The following is a 24,000-nucleotide window of genomic DNA, read 5'->3' on the forward strand; positions in this document are numbered from 1 at the left end:
AGAAAGACAGACAGAAAGACAGACAGAAAGAAAGAAAGACAGAAAGACAGACAGAAAGACAGACAGAAAGACAGACAGAAAGACAGACAGAAAGACAGAAAGAAAGACAGAAAGAAAGACAGAAAGAAAGACAGAAAGACAGAAAGAAAGACAGACAGAAAGACAGACAGAAAGACAGACAGAAAGACAGACAGAAAGACAGACAGAAAGACAGGAAGAAAGACAGAAAGAAAGACAGAAAGAAAGACAGAAAGAAAGACAGAAAGAAAGACAGAAAGAAAGACAGAAAGAAAGAAAGGTTTTAGTGCTCCCTGTAAGAAAATCTTCACAACATTCATCTTATGACTCGCTCCTCAGTTCTACCATGGTGGGATCTCACGTTTTTAAACACTCTTCAGAAAGAATGATAACACATGGGTACCTGAACATCCTTGATATATTTCTCTGGATACTGATCTTGGCCAGTACTGGAAAAGAGCCATCAATATATCTCAAACCCAGCGATTAAACAGCTGAAAGGCAATACTGACTCCATCTAATTTATGTTCTTGGGCTCTGGACCATGCAAGGCCAGAGCAGGTAGGGAGCAGGCAGACAACTTCAGATGAAACTGTATTAAATCACTTTTGAAATAAGGATTCATTATGTAGGATTTTAAATATCTTGATGGCCTTTTTCAAGTGTTTCGGTGCTCTGAAGAGTCAAAGGTTGTGAGCAAAATAGCTCAGAAAGCTCATCTAGGAAGAATCAGCTAGCATAATTCCCCAATCAAGAAAAACAGTTTCTATCTTCTGCATCCCCAAGTAACATGTTTGTCCATCCTATATTGCATTTCATTATCTATAATTTAGGAACAAAAATATAATCTGTTGCTTTACCACTGTATCCCAGATAACTATGTGCACAGTGTGCACAAACTCTCAGACTCTTCAATTAGACTTTATCTGTGTTAATTAAGCTTTCTATTTTCCAAGTTGTATTTTAATACATTTGAATCATGAAAACAAAGTCTTTATCATTATTAAACTGACTCAACAAAATATTAACAAAGATGCATTTGCCATCATTGTAGTATACATCCTGTCCATCAAATGATGATATAAATTAACAGCAAATCTCTAATTGCTGTGAAATATCCCTTTAGAATTAAACAAAATAGCATATCTAAATCACTTCAAGAAAAATTGTGTTAATCTTATTTTAATATCTTCAGTTTAAGAGTTCCATTCCATTGGAAAATAAAATCCCGCTAAAACTTACTAGAGAAGTGAAATTTAGACCAAGCATTCTATGTAGTATCACCGTAGGACAATCATCTCCACTACATCAAAAGACAGTTTGCCATGAGGTAACTACCTATGCTGTTATGGTGCCATATGTAACTTAGAACATAGACACATGTGTGTATGTCTACATATACACACACCTCCTCATTGCCTGCAATAACACCTATTTCTCATCTATTAAATCTGTGCACAATCAAAAAAAGACACTTCCCCCAGAGATATGAACTCTGGTGCCAACAGCCAACACAGCTCCTATAATTCAGGTGTTGCTGACTTCCTGCATGATCTGAAGCCTTAAACTTTTTAACTTGGCCACTTTTGCAGATAAGTTAAAAAACATTATGCCCTTAACTATAATATCTCCTATTTTGTGCAAAGAGAAGAGTTACTGGTTTTTCCATAGCCTATACTGGTTAAGTAAGAACTATACTGGTTAAGTAATAAATGTACCCTTATACTTGTTCCCATACATCTTAATCATGATCAAACATAAAGATGCTCCTTATTATTCTCTTTGCATTTTCATAGACACGGGGGAAGTTGAAAAGGCTTGACCAAAAAAAAGGATGTCACTAGAACAGAACCATGATAATTATCAGAAGCTTAGTAGGAGCAACAGTTCATAAAAGGCTTCCCTGTTACAAGGGTCTGCACCCATTTCAGTTCACATGCAAAGCTACAGAATGGCTTGAGCAGTTAGAGAAACATCACAGAGAGCTACAAAGGTTTAAACAAGACCAGCACACAATCCTTCAACCGCATATATTTTTAAGCAGATGTCATAATTTTAAATATTATAGATAACCTCAGTGCCAGAGAGGGCGACAGCAGTGTATTTTGTTCAACCAAGATTACTCCTGCATAGCACATCTCTCTACAAGCCCCTGCCTGTCAAGATAGAGGACTTGAGTAGCTGCATTCAGTAGATGCCATATCTAAAAATCCATGTGCCTTGCTTTGTATAATCATCTCTGCCTGTCTAGTTTGACCTTGGATTTCGCTAAGTGCAGGCATGTGACTGTTTGTCTGTTCAATGGCTGTCCTCAACATCCTGTTTCTCAAATAAATAAATAAATAAACAAACCCTTAATGTGGCAAACTGATCCTGTTAACCATGACTTCAGAGAGCTACAACGGCCTGGAAAAGCTTGGAGGAATTGAAAATTAATGATGAAAGGAACGATAGAGTAAGAGAAGGAAAACAGGAAGAGATGGAGGGAGGGATCCCTCTGTAACGTACAATGATATTCTTCTAGACTGAAACAATGGTCTGAAAAACGCAAGAAGGAATGAAGTAAAAGAAAGACCAATAAGAAAGTAGAGGTGACAGAAAAGTATGATGATAGAATAGGGAGACAGCAGAGTCCTCCCCTTAACCATCCTAGTCTGGACACCTCTGCTGTTGCACTGGCAAAAGCCATCATTGACCGTTTGGTCATAATAAAGCCACTGCCTTCTCCTTCATATACTTCCTCAAAAAAGGTAAGAAATTGGGCTAAGAATTGAGTATCATGTACATGATTAAGACAAATACCAATAAGATTTTATTTTTTTTTCACAAAAGAAGTGCTGCAGATCGACTGGTATTAGATTTGAAATGGGAGAAAACAAAGAATATCCTATTACTTGTATTACAATAGAAAAGACTAGAACTAGTCTTTTATGTGTCAGACTAGACACAAAGGTCCTTCAAGACCTAAGATATTATTCAAAAAGCATTCACAAAGTTACAAGTAGGAGGCTATTTGATGCAACACACACTTTGAAACATCAAAACATCATTGGAATTGTATTATGGACCATAATACCAAGTGTACTCTTTTTTTTAAACAAACAGATGTCTGCCACTATAATAGCTAATCAAAGAGATCTCTTTTTTTCCTCCTACACTGGCAACCAGAAAAAAAGGGGAAAAAAAAGACATACATGAAAAAGGAATATAATGTCTTATGTTGGGAAGAAAACATACACAGTATCATAGGGAGGCACAAGTAGCTTAATTGCTTAATAGCTCAATTGCTGAATCTCCAAGAAAACATATTCTTTCATAATGTTACAAAACACAGTGAAGCAAGAAACACATGCAAGTTTAACTTTCATGAAAAAGCAAACTCCAAAGCACATATGATAAACTAGTCAGTAAAATTGCATTACAAGATTTGTAACTTCCAAAGCATCTATACCACATTGGCTTTGATCTTTCTGTTTAAGTTATTTTACAGGTCAGGATACATATATAATGAATTACTCCTATAATAAAAAAAACAACTAGAAAAAGTAGCACATTGCAAACTACGAAGAAATGCTCTACCTTACATGTCAGATTTTACATCCACCATTTCAACACATTGCCCAAGCACACCAGAGTGCTCAGGATCTTTTATGTTGCTACTGCTGCAAGAGAGAAACAATTTCCTCTTACCTGTGCTCTAACTCTCGGATGGACAGTATAACTCCAGAAGTCGATGCCTTTTGTTGCAGAGTGGCCAGAAATGTGAATTCACTTTTATTCCGAAAGAGCTGAATTAACTTCTCACTCACATGGGGTGCTGCGTGGATTTCTCTTTCTACATCTAAGAATTTTATTTAAAAAAAAAAAAAAAAAAAGAAAAAGGGAAATAACATTACAGTAAAAATGCCAAGTCAGAAAGATTTAGATTACATTTTTCATTTTCACATCAATATTTTTCATTTTTGAGAGTCATCTACCATGTTCCACCACCACACTTTTTCCATGAAAAAACCCAAATGCCATCTCTGTCAGCATGCCCACTTGTCACTTGGACAAGCTCACAACTGGTCAGCTACTGATTTTCTGATGGATTTTTTGACGGGATGCTGAGCCATTTGTGTCTGCTGCGAGCAGATTAAGTTGCTGTAAATAAGGTGTGCTGCAGGCAGATAAATAGGCTCCTAAATTCTGAGAAATCTCAGGCACTGCCTCTCCCAACACAATTCACCAAGCTCCAATTTCAGTTTTTACCACTGACTCCATTTCCACCTCTCCATCATACATCACAGGGAACCTGTCCTTGCACAGTGTAAGGCAGAGATGTATTATTGCTAATAATGCTCTACGGTTGCGCTCCTGCCTGAGAAATAAATACAAGACACGCTTGCAATCCGCTGCTGTTCCAGGGATTTCTCAGTTTAAACAAGCAGAGTGTGACAGCTCATACAATATTTATTAAACCACAACCTGACCAGGCAGATTCGGAAACATTTCAGTCTCGCTAATCCTGCTCATGTCTAAGCAGCATCATTGCCTTCTCGTATTTGATCTTCAAAGGTTCAAATGCACAGTCTCCTCCGCATTCATTTTTACCTCATCCTTTCATTTGCCATACATCATCACTACCAAAGACAATTAACAACAGAAAGGGAGAAATCAGGGCAATTCACCTTCCCACCCCTTGCCATGTCTCTCTCATGCTGGGCCTTTGTCACACGTTTGCAAGACCTGAGCCACTTGCGGTTTCTGGATGTCACAACCAATTAGAAACCCTGTGTGCATCCTTTCCAAAGGTTTACTTTGGAGCCAAAAAATGCCAGCAAAAATTCTCAGCTGGCAAAAAAACCATATAACTCTGCTGAATCCTGAGAATACGGCCCAGCAAGCATGATATAACACACAAAGGAGTGATGAGATTTACAATTCAGAATTTCACTGCAGGAAAAAAAAAAGAAAAAAAACCACCCAAACTAAAAAGGACCCCATTGTGTCATTAAATGAGGCTTTGCAGACAGAAAGAGAAGAGGCTGGCTTGGAAAACAACCTAAAACCTCAGACACACAACTACTGAGGGAATGCCATGGACTGAAACCAAACTCCAAGGAAAAAGTATTCAAGCATGTTTTGTAATTGGGTGTCTCAATTTTTCCTGTACAGCTTAAGACCCTCCAAATGAGTTTACACACTCAGAATCCATAATACACCTGCACTCTGAAAGGCTCATCTCTGAAAAATACTGCAGATTAGACATCAAAAATCACTTAGTCATCATTTAAAAATCTTTCCCAGGGGCTTAAATTACCCTGATAAATAAATATAGTGCTCACTTTACCGCAACAAACTATTTGTCCGTCCAACACCACTTTTATCATAGCAGAGGGTAAAGCTTCAAAGAACAGAAATTGTTTCCCCTGCCATCATATAGTGGAATGGAATAAACAATCCAGCACAGAAGACCAGATTTTGTCTTTATCTATTAGATTTTGTTATCTGTATCGTTATCTTCACCTAGCAGGTGTTATTACTGATCATAAATACTGTGTAGTTTCCTTTTACAAAGCTGATACAGGAGACACAAAACTATGTATCCCATACACCCATAAATTCACCAATATCCAGTTTGCTATCTACAGAGACAGACAATCCACTGGTACTAAGTTCCAAGTAAGACTCAGATACAATGTCCAAGACTTGACAGATGAAGATAATTATCACCGTTTGAAGGTTAAAAACCTTCATATCTGACAATTTTTTTCTTATAGTTGTCACAATTACCAGAAATAAAATATGACTTAACTAAGCTTTCAAAAATTCTTTGACATGAAAGCACAGGCAGCGCTGTCAGTGGAACACACATGTTAAAACTTCAGTCAAGCCCTGCAATGTACAACGTTTCCTCATTATAGGAAGGCCCGGATATAAAGCCACATCCCACCATCCATCCATCAAATTTTATACAAATATCAAACCTCTGTAAGTTTTATTTCTATGTTTATCAAATTTTATACAAAAATATAGGGCTCCTTGGTCAGAATCAGGAATGGTTAATCAACACAGTCCCTACTTCAGTTAGAAACATACTTTGAAATATTGTGCCATACTCTACCATACTCAATGTGACTTCATAGTCACAACTACACCAAAACCACATGCAACACTGTTATTGGTTCTCTGTTGATTAAAAGCAGCAAGATCCAAAGTTCTGAAATTCCAGAGTGTTGGGTTCAAACTACTAGATAATACAATTCATATAGTGCTTTGCAACCCTGTGCTAGTATAATTGGCACTAAGGAGGTTATATAACCAGGCTTTTAGAAATTAACACACTTCCAAGCACAGTGCTATTTTATTTTGAGTAGTTCCACTCATTACCAGTGGCTTGGAACATCCCTACTGCAAGCCAGGTGAAAAATTTACTTGCAGATGCAGAAGTATCTACAGAAATGCCACTTTTCATAACCCAACATCAATAACCTCAAGAGGACTTTCCCACCAGTTCTGTGGCAAGATGGCAAATGGAACCCAAGAGCCTGCAACTGGATTTGTAAGCTGGGAAGCCCACCAAGGCTGGGGGGGATACCAGAGGGCACAGGACAGGGGTGCTGAGCACAAACCTGGGCTTCCAACCTGGGACCCAAATGCTGGGAAAGAACCATTGCTCTAGAGGCCTGTTGAGGACACGGCCCAGCCAACACAGCTCCTGTCCCCAGGGGACACCCCCCCACGCTGCACCTCTCTAGCAGTGTCCCTCCTCACACCACACAATCCCTGGGAACATCATCTTTCTGTGTTTTGCTTGATTTCTGCAGAAAATACCATACAAATGGACTGGGAGTATGATCCATTTAGAATAAGAGCTTTCTATTTTCAGGTTGATTTTCACACTTCAAAAAAAAAAAAAGAAAAAGAAAAATTGAGAATACATACACCCCCTCACCACAGGTGCCTGAAAGGCAAAATACTTTTTATGTTCTCGATAAAAATAACTGTCTGCTTGTAATGAAATGTCGTATTTCCTACATTATATAGAACAATATAGGTTTATACAGCAATCTTCACTGAAACATCGCTTCATGCTTGAATGATAATGCAATCTCAGCAAAATAAATAAAAACAGATATGACTTTCATATGTCCTTCTATGTGATTATATTTTCCTAATTTGAAATACTGACTGTCTGGAGAGTTTTTTAAGACATACCAGAGTGTTTCTAAAATTAAACAAGGAAAGAAAGCAAGCATACTCAGTTATTTGAAAGTCCAAGAGACACAAATCATCTCAGAGCATCAAGCAGGGGCAACTTCCTACCTTCAGCAAAACAGAAAAGCACAAGACACACCCATGTCAGAGGGAGCATATTTGTTGCTTGATTTAAATTCCTTTTTTTTTAAGATGCATAGAATAGAATCAACCAGGTTGGAAAAGACCTCCAAGATCATCAAGTCCAACTCTTGATCCAACCCCACCGTGGTTCCCAGACCATGGCACTAAGTGCCACATCCAGTCACATTTTTAAAACCTCCAGGGAAGGTGAATCCACCACCTCCCTGGGCAGCCCATTCCAATGCCTGTTTACGCTCTCTGTAAAAAATTTCTTCCTAATATCCAACCTAAACCTCCCCTGGCAGAGCTTAAGACGGAGCCCTCTTGTCTTACTGATCGCTGCCTGGGAGAAGAGACCAACCCCCACCTGGCTACACCCTCCTGTCAGGGAGATGTAGAGAGGGATGAGGTCTCCCCTGAGCCTCCTCCTCTCCAGGCTGAACAACTCCAGCTCCCTCAGCCCCTCCTCACAGCACTTGCGCTCGAGTCCCTTCACCAGCCTCATTGGTCTTCTCTGGACCTGCTCCAGCCCCTCAACATCCTTCATGAATGTCTAAGGAAGAAGTGCCAAACGCTAACCAATGGTGCGGTTTGCCAGGACAAGCTGCCATACCCATTTAGTCACCACCATCCCACATTTCCTTGGGGGCACATTTCCCATGGGGCACCATCTCCCCCACCCCCAGGGATGCCACCTTGCCTTCTCCTGGATACCTTGTCCCACGTGAGCCCATTCAGCCCCTGACCAGCACAGCCCTACCAAGTCAAAAAGAGCTACAAGAGGAAGCAGCTCCCAGGGCTACACTCACGCAGGGCTCAGTGCCCGCAGCACAACCCTGGCCAGGCTCTGCAGAGAAGAGCTCAGTCCCCTGCCCAGCTGCAGTTCTTACAGCCCCGGCCACCCGGAGAAATTTTACCCACAACTGTGACAGCTCACAATACTCACTATCAGCACCTTCAAAATAAGTCTCAAATTTTTATTTCAGCATAGGTGTGTTCTAACTTCATCATCAAACCAGTCCAGATGAAAGGCAACGCTGCTCTGGGGCCAACAAGGTCAGATCAAGCTTTACCCCATACGTATGAAATGTACAGGTATTTTGGTACACACTAACCCTACATCCAAATGAAATTAGGTGTAATAACTCAGGATTAGCATCAGTCCTTACCCAACCTGATTTAGGTCCTTACCCAACCTGATTTAGGTCCTCAAGTCACATCTTCCTGTGTGGATTCAATGCACTACCCATCACCAGCTCCAGCAACTAAAAATTAAAACCTCAGGCTTCTGCAGTTTGTAACCCAGAACACTTTAGAGGCCCCTAATAAGAAAGTGGGAGAAGCTGGGAGTCAACTCCGTTAGAAACAGTGTAAGAAAACTGCCACCACACAGAAGCAGGCAAAATGAGCTGGAGAAAGAAAAGGAAAGAAGGCAAAGGTCTTGCCAAACTTACTTTGACAACAATGGTACAAAGGGAAATACATGACCATTTGGGCTGGAATTTTAAGCGATGAAAGACGTGCACCAGTGGTTAAAAGCTGAATCCCAGTCCATCCAGGAAATAATTTTTCTATAATAGATGCCCCATTAGAGGAAAAATACTAAAATTTCGTTCTGAATCGACTCATTTTCTAAAGCTACAGATACATTTTTATCATTCACTAGCCTGCTTGAATACTTTTGACTTCCTTTGGCAGAGAATATACTGCGGAACACATTGCTTTATTGGTAACTTCAATCATTTTAAAGCTATTTGCTTCAACGTGCTTTCAGGAGAGCCTTTGAAAAGTCACTCTGGACAAGCAAGTAGAAATTAACTCTGCAACAACAGACAATCTGGATTTAAGCTACAGCAATTAAAGAATTGAATATTACATCATATTGGCTTTTACCTTGCTATGGGCAAAATCCAATAAAACCAAAATCTATACTTAAAAAGCAAAACAAAGAAATAAAATCACCTCATAGCCCCACTTTTTTTAAGTCATCAGCTTTTCAAAAATGATGCCAAGATTAGGAGGAGGATCCAACACTAGCAACTCTCAGTGTAGACAGTTCCTAACACACACCAGCCTTCTTGTTCACTGCAGGCAGGTGCTTCCTCAAAGCCTCTGAGCTCAAGTGAGATCCAGTGCATTGCCTCCTTTTCTGCACATTGGTCCCACAAAACATCTTCAGAAGAACTGGTTAAAAAAAAGAACAGCCCAAAACACTAATGGTGATAGGTGCCCACTCCCACTCTTTCCTACTCTTCTAAGAGCACACCTCAGTCCACACAAGTCACTAACAGATCCAAAAGTCCCCCAAAGGATGCTAACACTAACAATGGGGATCTTCTCCAAAAAGAATCATTTCCCTGCTTGGCAGTGAAATGCTTCAGTGTCCCTCCCCACCTAGCAAGGGCAAAATGTAGTTACCTGTAGACACCACTAGTTTTTTATTTTAAGCTGTGGGGAAAAAATTCACATAAATTTCTCCTTATATGCAAACAAAATAAAAGACTTTGTAACGTGCTCCTGTCCCAGGAACAGGCACAGAGCCATGAATATCCCTCAGAGCACTTTGGGAGCTCAATCAGCTCTAAGGCTTGAGACAACACACTGTGCTGCAGAGACCCACTTGCCTACACTGCTTCCACACCAGGATGGGTTTTAGCAAGTTGGGGGGTACTGCCAAGGGAAAATAAATGCAAATTTATGTTAAGATGCTGGGCTGGCACTGTGTTGCTCTCTGGGGCCCCTGCACTGGAACAGTTGGGACCAGGACCACCTGTCCTCCTTGCCAGCAACCCAGAGACAGGGGTCAGAAAACAGCTCACCCTTCTCTTAAAAACTATGCTACCAGGCAGGACCAAAGAGGGCGTGATGTTTTCTCTCAAGCACATCACTGCTTCTATGTATTCTCACCGGCATAAAAAGACATTGTAAATGTTTTTGCCTTGCTAGATCCACTCAGAGTCAGTAATAAACAGTAGGAAATCATGTTCAACAGCACAGCTTTCTAAATTATGATTATTCATAGTAAATCACTTTTTACATGTTGCTCCAAACACTGTTTCTCAGGAATAAGATCTGTCTGCAGTGAAATGCTTGGTGATTTTAATATGCAAGCCTCCTACAGAGATGATGTCTCATTTTAATTATTGTTTCGGTTTAATGGGTTTTCATTAAATTAGAGGATGGAGCAATTACCAGGGTGAACAGCTAATGTCACAAAGGTAAGTTCCCATGACTATACAGCAAAAGCAGTTCCACTACAGAAGGTGGGAAAACAGCGTAATTCAATGGAAATTCTCCTTTTGCATGATGCAAAACTACCCTGGCTATACATGCTTATATATCGCTGTCATTTTGATGCACATGTTTGGAAACTTGTTTCCAAAGAGGTCTCTCCCAACAAAATTAATCTAGCATTTAAAATATTATATATTCATATTTTTTAATATATATATTTTTTAATCCTTTCAGGAAGCTACTACAAACCCAATCCTAAAACTCCAGATGCCAGGGGCAGGAGAACTTTGAGCCACTGAAAAAATCAAGCAGAATACTTATCAAATCACAGTTTCTCCTCAACCAATAATTTAGCTAATGTCAGACTCTTCACTTCTTGAAAATTGGCTTGACTGGAGCACCAGCTGGAGTGACCACACTCATGCTAATTAAGTAGTTGTCAGAGAGTCTAAGTCCTTTGTTTGCTTTATCAGCATTTCAAACTGAATTCTGGAAACTGAGAACTCTGGAACAAACAGAGCAGCAGACACGGCACAAGACTCGGAAATGAATACATGCCAAGAGAGAAAATGGCCACCTCTGCTTCTCCAGCCAGCAAAAGGGGCCTGAAGTGGCAGAGAACCCATGGCGGCAGAAAGCCTATATCGAAAAAATTCATATGGGTTTCCTACCTCCAGGGCCCTCCCTTGTGTTTTCCACCCACCTGGACAGAATGCCCAAGGAAAGCGCTGGAGCGATCCCTCCAGCAGCAGAAGGATGAGCAGCAGCCCTGGGTACGGGCACAGCGCAGCAACGGACTGTGCCATCAAACCATTTGGCCATTATGGAGCAAAGTCAGAAAACTGCAGTAAGCCAAATGGCTTTGGAACAACCTTCCTGGTGAGCTCAACAGGGACTGCCTTGCTGGGGCTGCACATCACCTGTTACTGAAGGAAGCCACTTGAACTTTTTCCAAATATTTTAAGCGGCGGCTGAGCTCGTCTTCTCAAGTAGGCTCTGTTGTTTCCTCAAGGGATTCATACTGAAATCAAGACTATTTACAAGTGGTTGATCCCTTAAATTAAATGCTTCGTTGAAATGCTCCAGGAGTTCACTATCACTAAAAGCACATAATCTGCTCTTAAATCATGTGAGTTAATCAAATTACATGTGTTGTTAGTTAATTAGTTCAGGAGTCACTGATTATATCATCTTTTCCACTGTTTACCTACATTAGATAAGGTATCACATCACTGTGCCTATAAAGATTGCTGTTTGCAGATTTGGAAAATAAAAACATTTTAACAGAAAGAACATGGACTACACCGGCAACGCTTTGAACAGGGCCAGTGGCAACGTACACAACACTGGGAAAAAGCACTTCTAAGAATCATTCCAATGTACTATCTGTTTTTCAGGAGTACTGTCCACTTCAGGGATCTATTTCAAGGGTATATTAAATGCTAATGTCACAGAGAATAATGAGCCGCTCAAAAATACGGCTCCATGCAAAAGCAAGCGAAACAATTTCTTTCCTCCCCTTCTACAAAACATTTTCAGGTATGCTCAATGTCACAGACACACAAAAAAAATTAGAAATTGCTTTTAAAAAATTATAACATATACTGAGCTTGACAAAACATGTTCTTCAGCTGCATTTGTTTAAAGGAGACTTAAGATGGTAGCAGGTTACCTAGAACGAAAAATCAGACACAGAAGCTACATTTTACCACTAAGTGTAAGTTTGGTCTTGTTTCCTCCCACTATAACTCTAAGTCCGTTTGTAATCTAGAAATAAAATATAAGTTTTTTCAACAGAGCATGCAGAGAGACTGATCCATTTATATTCTTAGGCAATATGTAATAATTCTGATTTCTCATTTAGCATTCTTCCTTCTTCCAGGTAATAATACTGCTCATACTTTATGGCAACAGTATTAAAAATAAATATTAATCACAAATACTTCTAAAGTGCTGTAGGAATCTTAAGCTCAACATGAATGACAGATAGAGTAAACAAGTAATCCATTTCAAAGAAATTTTAAGTACCAGATCCCACTGAAGCAGGAGAGAAGCTGAATTCCTAAATTACTTTGACTCTGTTGAAAATCCCAGTCCAACTTCAGCAAGGACACAGAAATCAGAATCTGCCTCCCTGGTGGAAACCTGGATTCTTGAGCGTGTAAATCAAAATACTATTTAAATAGTTCATTAACAGGGAAGTTTCAGCAAAACAGAAATCTTTGACTCGCTTTCTTCACTTGCAGAGAGAGGTTACTACACCCAATGCAGCTCACAGAGCTGGCTACACCTACACAAAGGTTTTAATTTCCAGTGATTTTATCACATGAATAATCCAACTAAAGGCAATGAAATTATCCATAAAGTCCAAAGTAAGCATATGCTGAAGTGCTCTCTTGGTTCAAAAACTCCCAGTGACTTGACAGTCTAAATAATTTTTTAATTACTTTTAAGGCATTTAGTTCATGTATTACTAAAATTTTTTTTTTAATTCTCTATATATGATTTATATAAGCATTAACAATATGTGTTTCATGAACTAATTCTCCCTTCTGTTTTCTTTCCCTAAGGAGAAAAATCACTTCCATGTTATTGCTAAAGCAAATTAAATCCTGGGTGTCTGTTTTATTTATTAACTGCATGATAATAGCATGAGGCATAATACATTTGTCAGAGCCCTTCTCTATTGAAGTATAATTTCTGCTGTCAACCTCTTTATGTTTATATTCAATATTCCAGTTGTCTTTGTTTCTTGGAACACACATAAGCACACATTTATATTTTCTCCCAAAATAAGTATAAATGCTATTGGTGAAGTGTTTCTCAACACCTCCCAACAAAGACCCACAAATACAGCTAACATTAGTCATTATCCACAAGTTTTATATTAATTACTTGAGAGATTTAAGAATTTTTTTAAAAATATCACAATAATAACTGTTTTATTTTTTTACACCATAATTATGATTTGGAGCATTGCTTTTCTTATTTCACCCAAGCATACCACAACTCATGAATAAAATATGACAACTTTGATAGCATCCATTGCTGTGGGTTCATCCGTAACAGCAAACGTGCTTCGGGTACTAAGAGCTCCCCTTTTCTCCATAAGCCTTTGTTTCTGAAAATAAGCTTTTATTTAAATAGAACTGCCACATGTGTCCCCCCTTTTTTGCATTTCTTGCTGTTAGCAGTAACATCAGCAACAATGTTTACTTTTTTTTTTAATGGCTGCATTTTGAAACGATTAGGATGGCATGAAGCTAGAAATATCCCACCTGAAAGCTGGTACTCGCAAGACATCAAAAAACATTAAAAGCAGTGCCAGCAGCAGAGAAAAAAAGCTAAAGCAGAGGGCATGACTTAAATATGTGGACAATAGTATTATAAAAGAGAGAGAATTTTTTTCTGGCTTCATAATTAGTTACAGTGAAGTAAACCTAAATTACTTCGCCCACTTCCCCAACAAGATTACTGTAACTAATACTGCAGAGTCCTCCTACCACAACTTGCCAGCAGATTCCCTTAAAAGGAAGACTTGGGATAAGTGCAGTACATGGTTTCCAAATCACCAGCATTTACCAAATTATTCTACAAATATCATGCTTTAAGGTTGTGCTACTTCATTTTCCAAACAGCACGATGAACATCCGCAGAGACCTCCACAGACCAAGAAAAATCACAACATGTAAACACACAAACCCCACTCTCCTCCCACACATCTTGGCTTTGTTATTTTCCCCAGTCCCCAAGAAGAAGCTCTAAAATTTCAACGTTATTATTCACAATGAGGCAAAGTGGAGAGAAGCAGAGGCAGGTCTGAATGCCATCTGTAGACAGTCTTTCATCATAGAAGCAATGAGTGTTTAAACTACAAGATCCAGTTTTATGCGTGTTTTGCTCTCAGAATATCTTTGCTATGTTCCAGTTTACAAAAGCTTTTTAAAAAATGAAAAGAAAAAGTAAAAGAAGGAGGCTGCACAACACAGAACTAAGCTTTACAACACAAATTTAACTGTTTTAGAAGTAAGTGAAGAAGTAAGTAACCCACTGATGCCAAATGGAAAACTCACAGCTTCAGAGGGAGGAGTCACCCCTATGTGCAAGGGAAAGACAGACTCTCTAAAATAATCCCTGCAGCTGTAGTGATCCTATACTATTTTTCCTATTTATAGCACAGAGGACCCACAGCAAACTCAGCTGTAACTCTGTAAGAAATGTTACCACAAAGGAGGGAGGATGAAGGACAGAAAAACTGCAATGAGACATTTTTAGGAAGCAAAAGCAGTTCTGAGCTATAGTACTTATTGCTCCAAAATACTGATACACAGATCCCTGTTGTCAGAATTACAGAACTTTGCTGTTTTAGCAGGTATGCAGCCTACACAACTAAGGATTTTGCTCAGTGTTATAGTGGACATCAGGTGCCAAAACCAATTTTTTTGTCCATTCTACTTAAAAAAGAGAAAATCTAATGTTCTGTACTGTTATTGAAAAGGCCACAAAAGGCAAAGCAATCACATGACATAATGCCATAAACCAGCATGTGAATTCTTCATACCATTTATGTGGCGAAAATGAAAAATAAGAGAAAAAATGTCCCCCTTTTGTCATTTCTACACCCACACTGCAGGTGGTAGGACTAATCTAGAGTTTGGCATAGAAGAAATAGGTTGAGGTCTCAAGTAGCATCTAATTTTTATTCTTGACAGATAGTTCAAGACAGCAGGGGTTTCACCACAGGAAATGGTCCATCCCTGCCTCTTGCATTAGGTCTCATTATACCTGCATTTGTGTACTTTTTAAAGGTACAAAATCTTAAAAAAAAAAAATTGTTTCATGTGTTTAAATTTGTGTGATAGTAATTTCAAATTACTTCCTTTTAGGTGAAAGATTTGCTCTGTTTAGAAGCAATGTCATTAAGTAGGTCAAGTGTAAATACTCTTCTCAAATGGATATTAACGTATTTCTACTAAAATTGGTTTAAAAATTAAGATATCGCTCTTGGGGTCAAAACGCACCATCATGGACCATCCTGTTCCATTGCCTACAGTGAGAGCCCAATTCTTGCGCATTGCTTTTCCCTTCTGCTGTTGTTCAAGCAGTTTTAACTCAGCAGTGCCCACTAATGCTCCAATTCTGCTCTCTTTTAACCCAGACCCGCAATATCAGGTGCAGGGACTTGCCCTGAGCTTGGGCAGGATTCTCTACCCAGGGACACTCGGAGGGATTTGCCTCAAGGCAGCACAACTCAGGTACTGACTTTGCTATAGAACAATATTCTTACTCTAGTTTAATACTTGTTTACTAAACAAGTAGTTAATAAAACCTGATTACTTGCAGTATGAAATGACTTAAGAGTATCTGTTTGCCAAAATCTTTGCAGGAAAAGACCATTTTTGTTGTATTTCTGTTTTGATGAAGATACAAGAAACTCAGACTATTATTCTTACTTTGATCTAAGTTGAACTACATTCATTGTAAGGACCTAGATGCTCACATGGTGTGGAACACAACACTTACCAGCAGTATCAGAAACTAATTTCTACATCCCCCTCTCAGCCCATTGAAGAGCAGAGAACTTTCTTTTCTTTCTGCTTTCCTTTCTGCTTCTCTTCACAACAGGACTTTGTCAACAGGTTGCCAGAAGCATTCAAGGCTTTTAGCATACTACAAAAGTACTGAAGTGCTTATCCCACTTCCCCTCTGTACTTACACTCATGGCAAATGAAGATAGACAAGTAGCACAATTATTGTCTCCCAGGAAAGCAAAAATAACTGTCAAGGACAGAGGAAACGTGTGCTCAGAATTCTTTCCTAATCATTACAGACATGATGGGAAATCCAAAAAATGTCAAGTAACAGAAGGCAGAATGACAGCATTCAGGATGGGGGGAAAAAAGAAGGAAGGTAGAAATTGGTCACTGTTGTTTAATGTGACTATGGTTCTATTTTAGTCTACACTTACTTGGAAGGGGGGGTAGGGGTGTTTTAAACAAGAGAATATAGAGCAAGAAACTCTGCAATTATTTACAAGTAATACCTTCATATCAATATGGTGGATAAATTTTACTCCTAAACAGGTTTCTAACATAATTCAAACATTAAACAAGAAACAGCCAAGATAGGATGGGTATATATGAGTATTTTAAAAACTACCCCTGGGAACTGACAAAGTTAACAGTAGTTTATGTATCTTCAAAGCCTCAAAGCATTGTTTAATAATTACGTCTCAGGTGATCTTTAATTTTCTCCATTGAAGATGATTCACCTCATCTATCCCCTCCTACTTCATTGCATTTAATTTCAGATCATTTCTCTGTTCTGAAAGTGGTCGGTTTTGCAAAGAAAAAAACCCACACTTAAGACTTTTTCATTGCAAAAGAAAAGTACATTATGTATACAAAACACATTAAAACATTAGCTATATTAAAAATATATATAATTTATAAATTAGGCAGTTGTTAGAATTTAAGTATAACAGGGACTCAACCCTCTGGGGATGCATATTCCAAAACCTTTCTTAATTACAGGACCACACACCTCTTTCCAGAGGGCTCCTTTCTCACAGTCAGTGCACAAAGGTAAGAACAAAACTATTTAACAAGCAAGGATCTTAAGTTTTGCTTTATTTTTATTGTTCAAGGCTCACCTTGAACAGTAAATCTGCCATGGTCAAATCCTTCTCTAAAGGTAGAACACACCATAGTCAAGTTAATTATTGCAGCATAGTATTTGAGTCCTCTACAAGTATTAATGAATTCTTCACACCGTGATTGTTGGAGGAAAGGGCATTAGTACCTCAACTTTACAGGTGAACAACCAAAGCACAGCAAAATGAAGGTTCTAAATCGCTAATAAAAAAAAAAAACCACATTATCCAAGTTTCATCCTCCAAAAACATTTGTTAAACAGTAGCACTTACCATGGGCACTTCACAGCAATACCAAATCTGAACTTTCTGTGCTTTTCCCTATCATGCTGCCCTGGTGCTGCCTCTACCATAAGCAAACCTTTACCCAGTCCTACTCTCCTAGTCCAAGACTGCAGTCCTGGGGTTTTTCCACCCAGGCCATAGCCCTGTGCCTCTCTCTTCATGCTGCTTCTCCCAGCTGCTGCCCACAGCTCCCCTTACTGTGCTCTCCATCCCTGCACCTCACTCCCCCCCCAGGTCAGAGTCCTTGTACCATCCCTGTCTGGCCATCACCTGTCTCCTTCTTGGCCTCCAGCTCCTCAACACAGCTTTTTGTCTCCTCTCCCCTCCACATGCCCGTCTGAGGCCATTTCCTTGCCCTGCCTGTCACAGTTCATCTCATCCAGCTGCTTCCACACCCTTGCCCAGCAACAGCCCGAGTCACTCCCTGGCTCCCAGGGGGGACCACTCATCATTGTCACACACTCAGTCCTTGCCCCTAAACTTCCAGCTTTATTTCCCTCTCATTTCCAGCTTCTACAGAGGTCTGGGAATGATGAGGGAAAATCAGGATAAGCACTCCAGATCCCAAAAAGACGTCAAGACCTGCTTATGGACACAAGCCCAGAAACCACCTCTGTCAGGGAAGTCACCGTTTCCTCCATCCTCCTGGGTGCAGCCAGCCCAGCTGTTGAGATCCTATTTAAACTTTTATTTTAGGAGTGCTGACAAAGGGCTAACAGCTCTGAGGGAACTCTCTGGCAACACTCTAGGATGGTGGGCAGCTGCCACACCTCCTAAGGGCCAGCCTGGAGCTTGGAAAAGCAGGGGGACATTCAAGGGATGAGCACAGAGGGCAGATGAGCATCCCGCTCTCCAAGGGTTGGGATGGGCCCTATCTCTCACAATCCCACAAATCTCCATCGCAAGCACAATCACACACTGGCCTGGCCCCTGTCATCTCCATGCCGCCACCACTGAGGTGAGCAGAGCTGCCCGTGGCTGCCTTTGGAGCCACCAAGCCCCGAAAGCAGATCAGGTTTGAGTAAACCACCAATTCTACCATGCCCTGGTGAGAGCGGGATCTCAGTGGAAAGAGAAGGAGAACAGGCAAAATTTAGGACCGAGGAAGCAGCAACACCTGAATGTTATCACACAACAGGGACAAGAGGCTGACCCACACCTCAGATGTTGATGCTGTTTTTACTGACACATACAAAGGCTTCTATCTGACAGCAGCTGCCTCTTCCTCATGAGCACCCAGAAACCTGGGATAGGCATCCCACAGGAAACATGGGGCAAAACCCCAAATTCACCTGCCCATGTGGGAACCAGAGCAGGCCTACACAGCATGACACAGCACAGGCACCCTCTGACCATTAAGATAATAAAATAAAAGCTCACGAGTTCAAGGAGCTTGCAGAGTTTCCACAAAGATAAACTTGTGTGTTGCGGTGAGGTGCAGGACACCTCTGCCAGGGGAGGTGCTGCTGGTTCTGGCCACTTCCCACAGCCCCACCTCAGGGAACAGCCTGGCTGGCAGCACCTCAGGGAAAGGGTATTTCAGAAGGAACTGTTCCAAAGAATGGGGAGCAGTGGGGCACCGACAGCCTCAGGAGGTGTGCCCCAAAAACCCCAGCATCCCAGCAAGGCGGAATATTCAGATACCACCAGGCATAGAGAAGATACTAGAGCTACTCTCTTCTACAACCACAGAAGGCAGAACTAAGATTTCCAGCAACCCATGTTGTGCCTTCCTAATTTTTTTGCTACTGTAAGATTTCTGTTCTGTAAAAACAACACTGCTGATACTTAATATTTGCTATAAACATAGCAGGAGAGATCCCACAGAAAGCAATGACTCTTGTGTCATTATCTCATGTAAAGAAGGACTAACGCCTGAAGTCTAAAATTAAAGTTTATCTCTCCTACTCACTGCACACCTCCCACCACCCACCCCCGGAAGAGTAATCATATGTTTCTTCCCCGAGGTGTTATCTGCTCCCTCTCATTCAGTCCTGGCTCTTTTTGAAGCTCTGCAGCTCACACACCTTGCACATTATGTTGGCACAACTGAGTTTAACACTTGAAGTGGATTAAAACCTCAGTCACAGTGCACAGGTCACTGAGATTCGGGTGAGATGATGTTCACGCATGGATGAACAAAGGCAGCAGCCTCCTCACCTGCCCTGTGAATTTACTGAGCAGCCCAGTGCTGAGCTCCTTCCCCAAGCACATCACAAGGGCATAACAAGTGTATCCTGAAGACTGTCCTACCAGAAGCAGAGCCAGAGTTCCTGATATAAAGGGTATGTGCCCACTCCTGATGACAAGATCAACCTATGCAGTTGTCCTTACCCACCAATCTCAAAGCTTGCCAGCAATCAAAACTCCTTTCAGTTTGGCACTGCGAAACCTGACTTCTAGGACTCAGACTCTTGGAGTGAGGTCTGGAAACACTTCTACTCTCTAAGTGAGGAAAAAAGTCAGGATTCATAAAACACTGAAAGAAAACACCAACAGAGAGGGTTGCACTTCATCTAGAAACAAGAGAGTCTTCTGGGAGGCACCTCTACCTGCCTTAGCACTGCAGCTTTGATCTCTCTTTGGCCTGAAGCAGGACAGTCCTTTTGCTTCAGGAACTCAACAAGTTTCACTCTCTTTCTCACAAAAACATTGCCTTTCTCTGTGCTTTAAGATACTTGTTATTCTTTCACCTTTCCTGTTGGAGCCATGGCTGTACAGAAAAGAACTCAGTAGTCACTTGTACAAAGTGGGAATAAGGAGCATGACTGAACCCTGTGCTGCAGGAGCTCCAGGCCAGGTGTTTCTCTTACAAATCCACTGGTTGTTTAATGCAAGTCAAGAAACGGTCAAGGAAGAAAGGACTATATATCTTTAGACTTCTAACAGTACTTGGTGGTTTCTTTTACTGAGTGCTAAACATAGCATACATAGTAAAAAGACCATTCCTAATTTAAAGGCCAAGTTGAAAAATACTGCCAGATTGCTAGGAAAGGAAACAGCAAAGCCTTAATAAACTTCTAGAGGGGAACTGTTTTATAAGTAAAGGCTTTAAGTCTCTGTTAGCGCAAAAGAGATGTTGTGAGAAGAATTAAAAAGAAAGAGGCATAGCTGACAGGTTGTAAAAGGAATACAATTTTACTTCCCCAATGAGAACTGAGCATAGAACAAAAGTTAGACTGGTTATTAATCACATAATTTAACAGCTAGGCTAAAAATTGGGTTCAGTCTACTTAGAAATAGGATGGCCAGTTAAGCACCTCCTCTTGCCTTATTTATCATGAGAATTTTTCTCTACCACTGAACTCAAGATCCTGCCGAGTCAGGGTCAAAACAAGCCCTGCTTCCCTGCTGTCTGAAACAGAACAGGACAGAGTACTATCAAGGGAGCCATAGCTCCCATACTAAAATTTACACTAAAACACTGTTCTAGGATTCTGATCCTGTTCATTTTTTCATGTTTGTAAGATACAAACAATGAATGAAACACATCTGTAAATATGTCTCACATCTGTAAATTTGTAAGATGTTACTGTAACATATTAAGTGAACAATTAACATTTTCAATACTTTTTTTAGGTTTATTTCCCACCCACCCCCCCAAACTGTTTCCTTCAATTCTTTGGGCTCCTGGTTGGAGGTGAGGAGATGTGGGTCAGACACCAGGATCTTTGGTGCCCCATTCCCCAAGAGCACTCTAGCCAAGAACCTCCACTCACCCTCCTTTGTCCCTTCATGCCAGAACAACCTATCTGCCCACAAAGACATTTTTCCCCCACTCTAGTGTTGACAAATTAATAAATTATAAAGTCCCCACAATGTCAGGGATCTTAACAATCAGACTGTTTGCAGAATTGCAATTATGAGTTAGATATCTACATTTCTTCTAATTCACACTGTCAATACTTACACCGCGGTTTTGATTTTCTCACCCCCATTTCACAGAGAATGAAACTAAAACATACAAACAATGGAATTGATCAATCAAAAACCTTGCTGAAATACTCTAATAATCGAAGTCCATGCCCAACAGGACCGCTCAGTTGACTACACTTAATTATAGGTTTCCATGCTTTTCTGAATTAGGAACAGATTTTCTTGCCCAAAGGCAACCCACATCTCTCGATTGCCACTTTGTTTCTACCACACTGTCACATAATTTGCAACAGAATTGAATGCATTTCTTTGCTTGTAAAGCTGCTTCTCACAGAAATCTGAGTTTTGGCTGTTACTACCAATATTATTAAAAAATCAGGATACCAGCTTCGCTGCGATGTGTCGGACTGAAATCGCATTGGACTGAAATTGCAAACTCTCCAGGGAAAAGAATCTTTCTATGTTTTCTCTAGGATAAATTAAATCATGATATCACTGCCCAGAAACTCTGTAACAAACAGTGTGTCACTTACTGTAAGAGAGCTAACACCACTGATCAAATATCTAATTAAAAATAATAGTTTGCCTTTCTCTTGTGCGTGTCTTCAAATCACCCCACTTCTTCATTTCCTTTTTGCCTCAATGCAACAGAAAAAAATGCTCAAAACTTACAAAGCTTTCTGTTTCAAACAGTTTAATTCACAGAAAAGGAATCTTGTTTAGGCGAACAATCCATATTTTCACTACCTTTGGACACATAACTGTCCAGGCTGGGGAAAAATTACCATTCCTCTACCTTAAAAAATGTAAACTTGCTGGGACACACAAAAGAGCACTCTCAGTTTGAAAAGCTCCATTACAGCCATTGTAGAAAATACATCTTACAAGACAGAAAATGATCCACAGGGAACCTTTATGGAAGCTCCAAGCCCCAATACATTGCTGTCAAAGGCAGCAGGCAAAACCATCCCCACGAAAAACCACATGCCAAAGAACCTACTCACAAACTCTTCTTATGTCCTAAACTAGGGAATCCTCAGCAGTGAAAGCCTGGAAAGAGGTCTTCTAATGTGGCTCCACGTTCAGCAAACATCCTGCCAGGTGAAATAGGTGCTCCCCTGCCAAAGCCTCAAAGGCAATCCTGGAGCAGTGGGATGCACCAAGGCACAGCACACATTGACTACTCACACATGGGAAGGACTAACCAAAGCAAAGCTGTGCTGAAAGGACCACATCTTGGAGGCTGGAATAGCTAGTCCAATAGGATAAAGTAATTTTGAAACTAACCACTAACTTTCAGTCTTTGCTCTGGGAGCGTCATGTTGGTGAAGTTTTTCTTGTGAATCTCTGAGAGAGAAAGTATTACTTCTAACTTAGACACAGCAGTTGTCCATACATTGCCCCAAGTTCTATATTGGTTTTACTGCATAGCAAGATAAAAAAAAAAAATCAAAATTAAGTATCTCCTGCTTCCAGCCAAGGGACCTGGCACACAGCCAGACTGTAGCTGTAAAGTAAGTCACCTCTGTCAGTAAAAGGGAATTCATTCAGCTACTGACATTTAACAAGTAACAGATATGAACAAGAAGAGAAGCAGACAACAGAGCAGCCTCAGACTTCCATCCCATCTGACAATCTTCTCCTGACCCAAGGGCTGATGAGCTTTACTGAAGAAAGTAATCTTCCCGCACCACCTTCCAGGAAGTTTTACACTAGAGGCGATATCCAAGCACAGGGTTATTCCTGTGTGCATTAGCAAAACCAATTTCTGTTGTGGGAATGGAAAAAAAAAAAAAGCTTTATGTACCTAACTACAGTGTTCAAATTGTTTATTCACTTCATACAGTGAATTTTTGTTTATTGCTTCCCATGAACATCTATCTTTCAGTTCATACAAATTTCATACGTTCTACCTTTTTTACACTAGTCCTAAGTTCCTAAACTACAGGTGTATTCCTCCAAGGAAAAAAGAATAGAATATCCATAACATCTTCACCATTAACCTTTCAGCATCAATGGTCTCAATCCATGCTCTGACAAACATCTCAGACTTCTTCCCTACAGCTCTGACCAGCAGCCTGTGAAAACTCACCACGACAGTTCACTAGTGTGGTTGCAATAAGCTGCACGGAACAGTAGCTGGAATTATTAATACATTTGGGGCACTGCAGCCCTTAGAGGAATGGTTGTACTTCAATACTCTTTGTCCATAATACACAAACCTGAAGTCAGGGTATCAGAAGAAAAAACAATTGATATCCTTAAATTAATAAATTAACGCTGCACTTCTGGACATTAATTTGGAAATCAGTGAAAATCATGCTAATTGTATCATAAAAGACTGGAAACAAATCCTGAGGTGGTCTGCAAGACTGGATTGGGTTTGTGTGGCCAGGTTTTGGTGACAGGGGGACTACAGGGGTGGCTTCTCTGAGAATGGGCCAGTCAGCAATGACAGTAACAGGTCTGTAATAACATATTTAAGAATGAAAAAAAAAACCAAAGTTATTGCACAGATGTAATTGCAGCCAGAGAAGAGAGGAGTGGAAATATGGGATAGGAACAGCTCTGGCACCACGGTCAGTGGAGAAGGAGGGGCAGGAGGTGCTCCA

The 24,000-nt window shown here is 40.3% G+C and overlaps 1 protein-coding gene across 4 annotated transcripts in view; it reads right to left on the bottom strand.

Annotated features, from left to right (window-relative positions):
• The window catches only part of NELL1 (neural EGFL like 1), a 283,038-nt gene that overhangs the window by 252,957 nt on the left and 6,081 nt on the right, over nt 1-24,000 (bottom strand). For all 4 annotated transcript variants that reach the window (XM_027696334.1, XM_027696335.1, XM_027696333.1 and 1 more), the window contains exon 3: nt 3,709-3,859. In XM_027696334.1, the coding sequence (XP_027552135.1) occupies nt 3,709-3,859 (151 nt within the window). The remainder of the gene's footprint in view (nt 1-3,708; nt 3,860-24,000) is intronic.

The sequence above is a fragment of the Neopelma chrysocephalum genome, unplaced genomic scaffold (genome assembly GCF_003984885.1).
Source record: "Neopelma chrysocephalum unplaced genomic scaffold, ASM398488v2 Primary Assembly neopelma1_106b, whole genome shotgun sequence".
NCBI classification, from domain to species: Eukaryota; Metazoa; Chordata; class Aves; order Passeriformes; family Pipridae; genus Neopelma; species Neopelma chrysocephalum.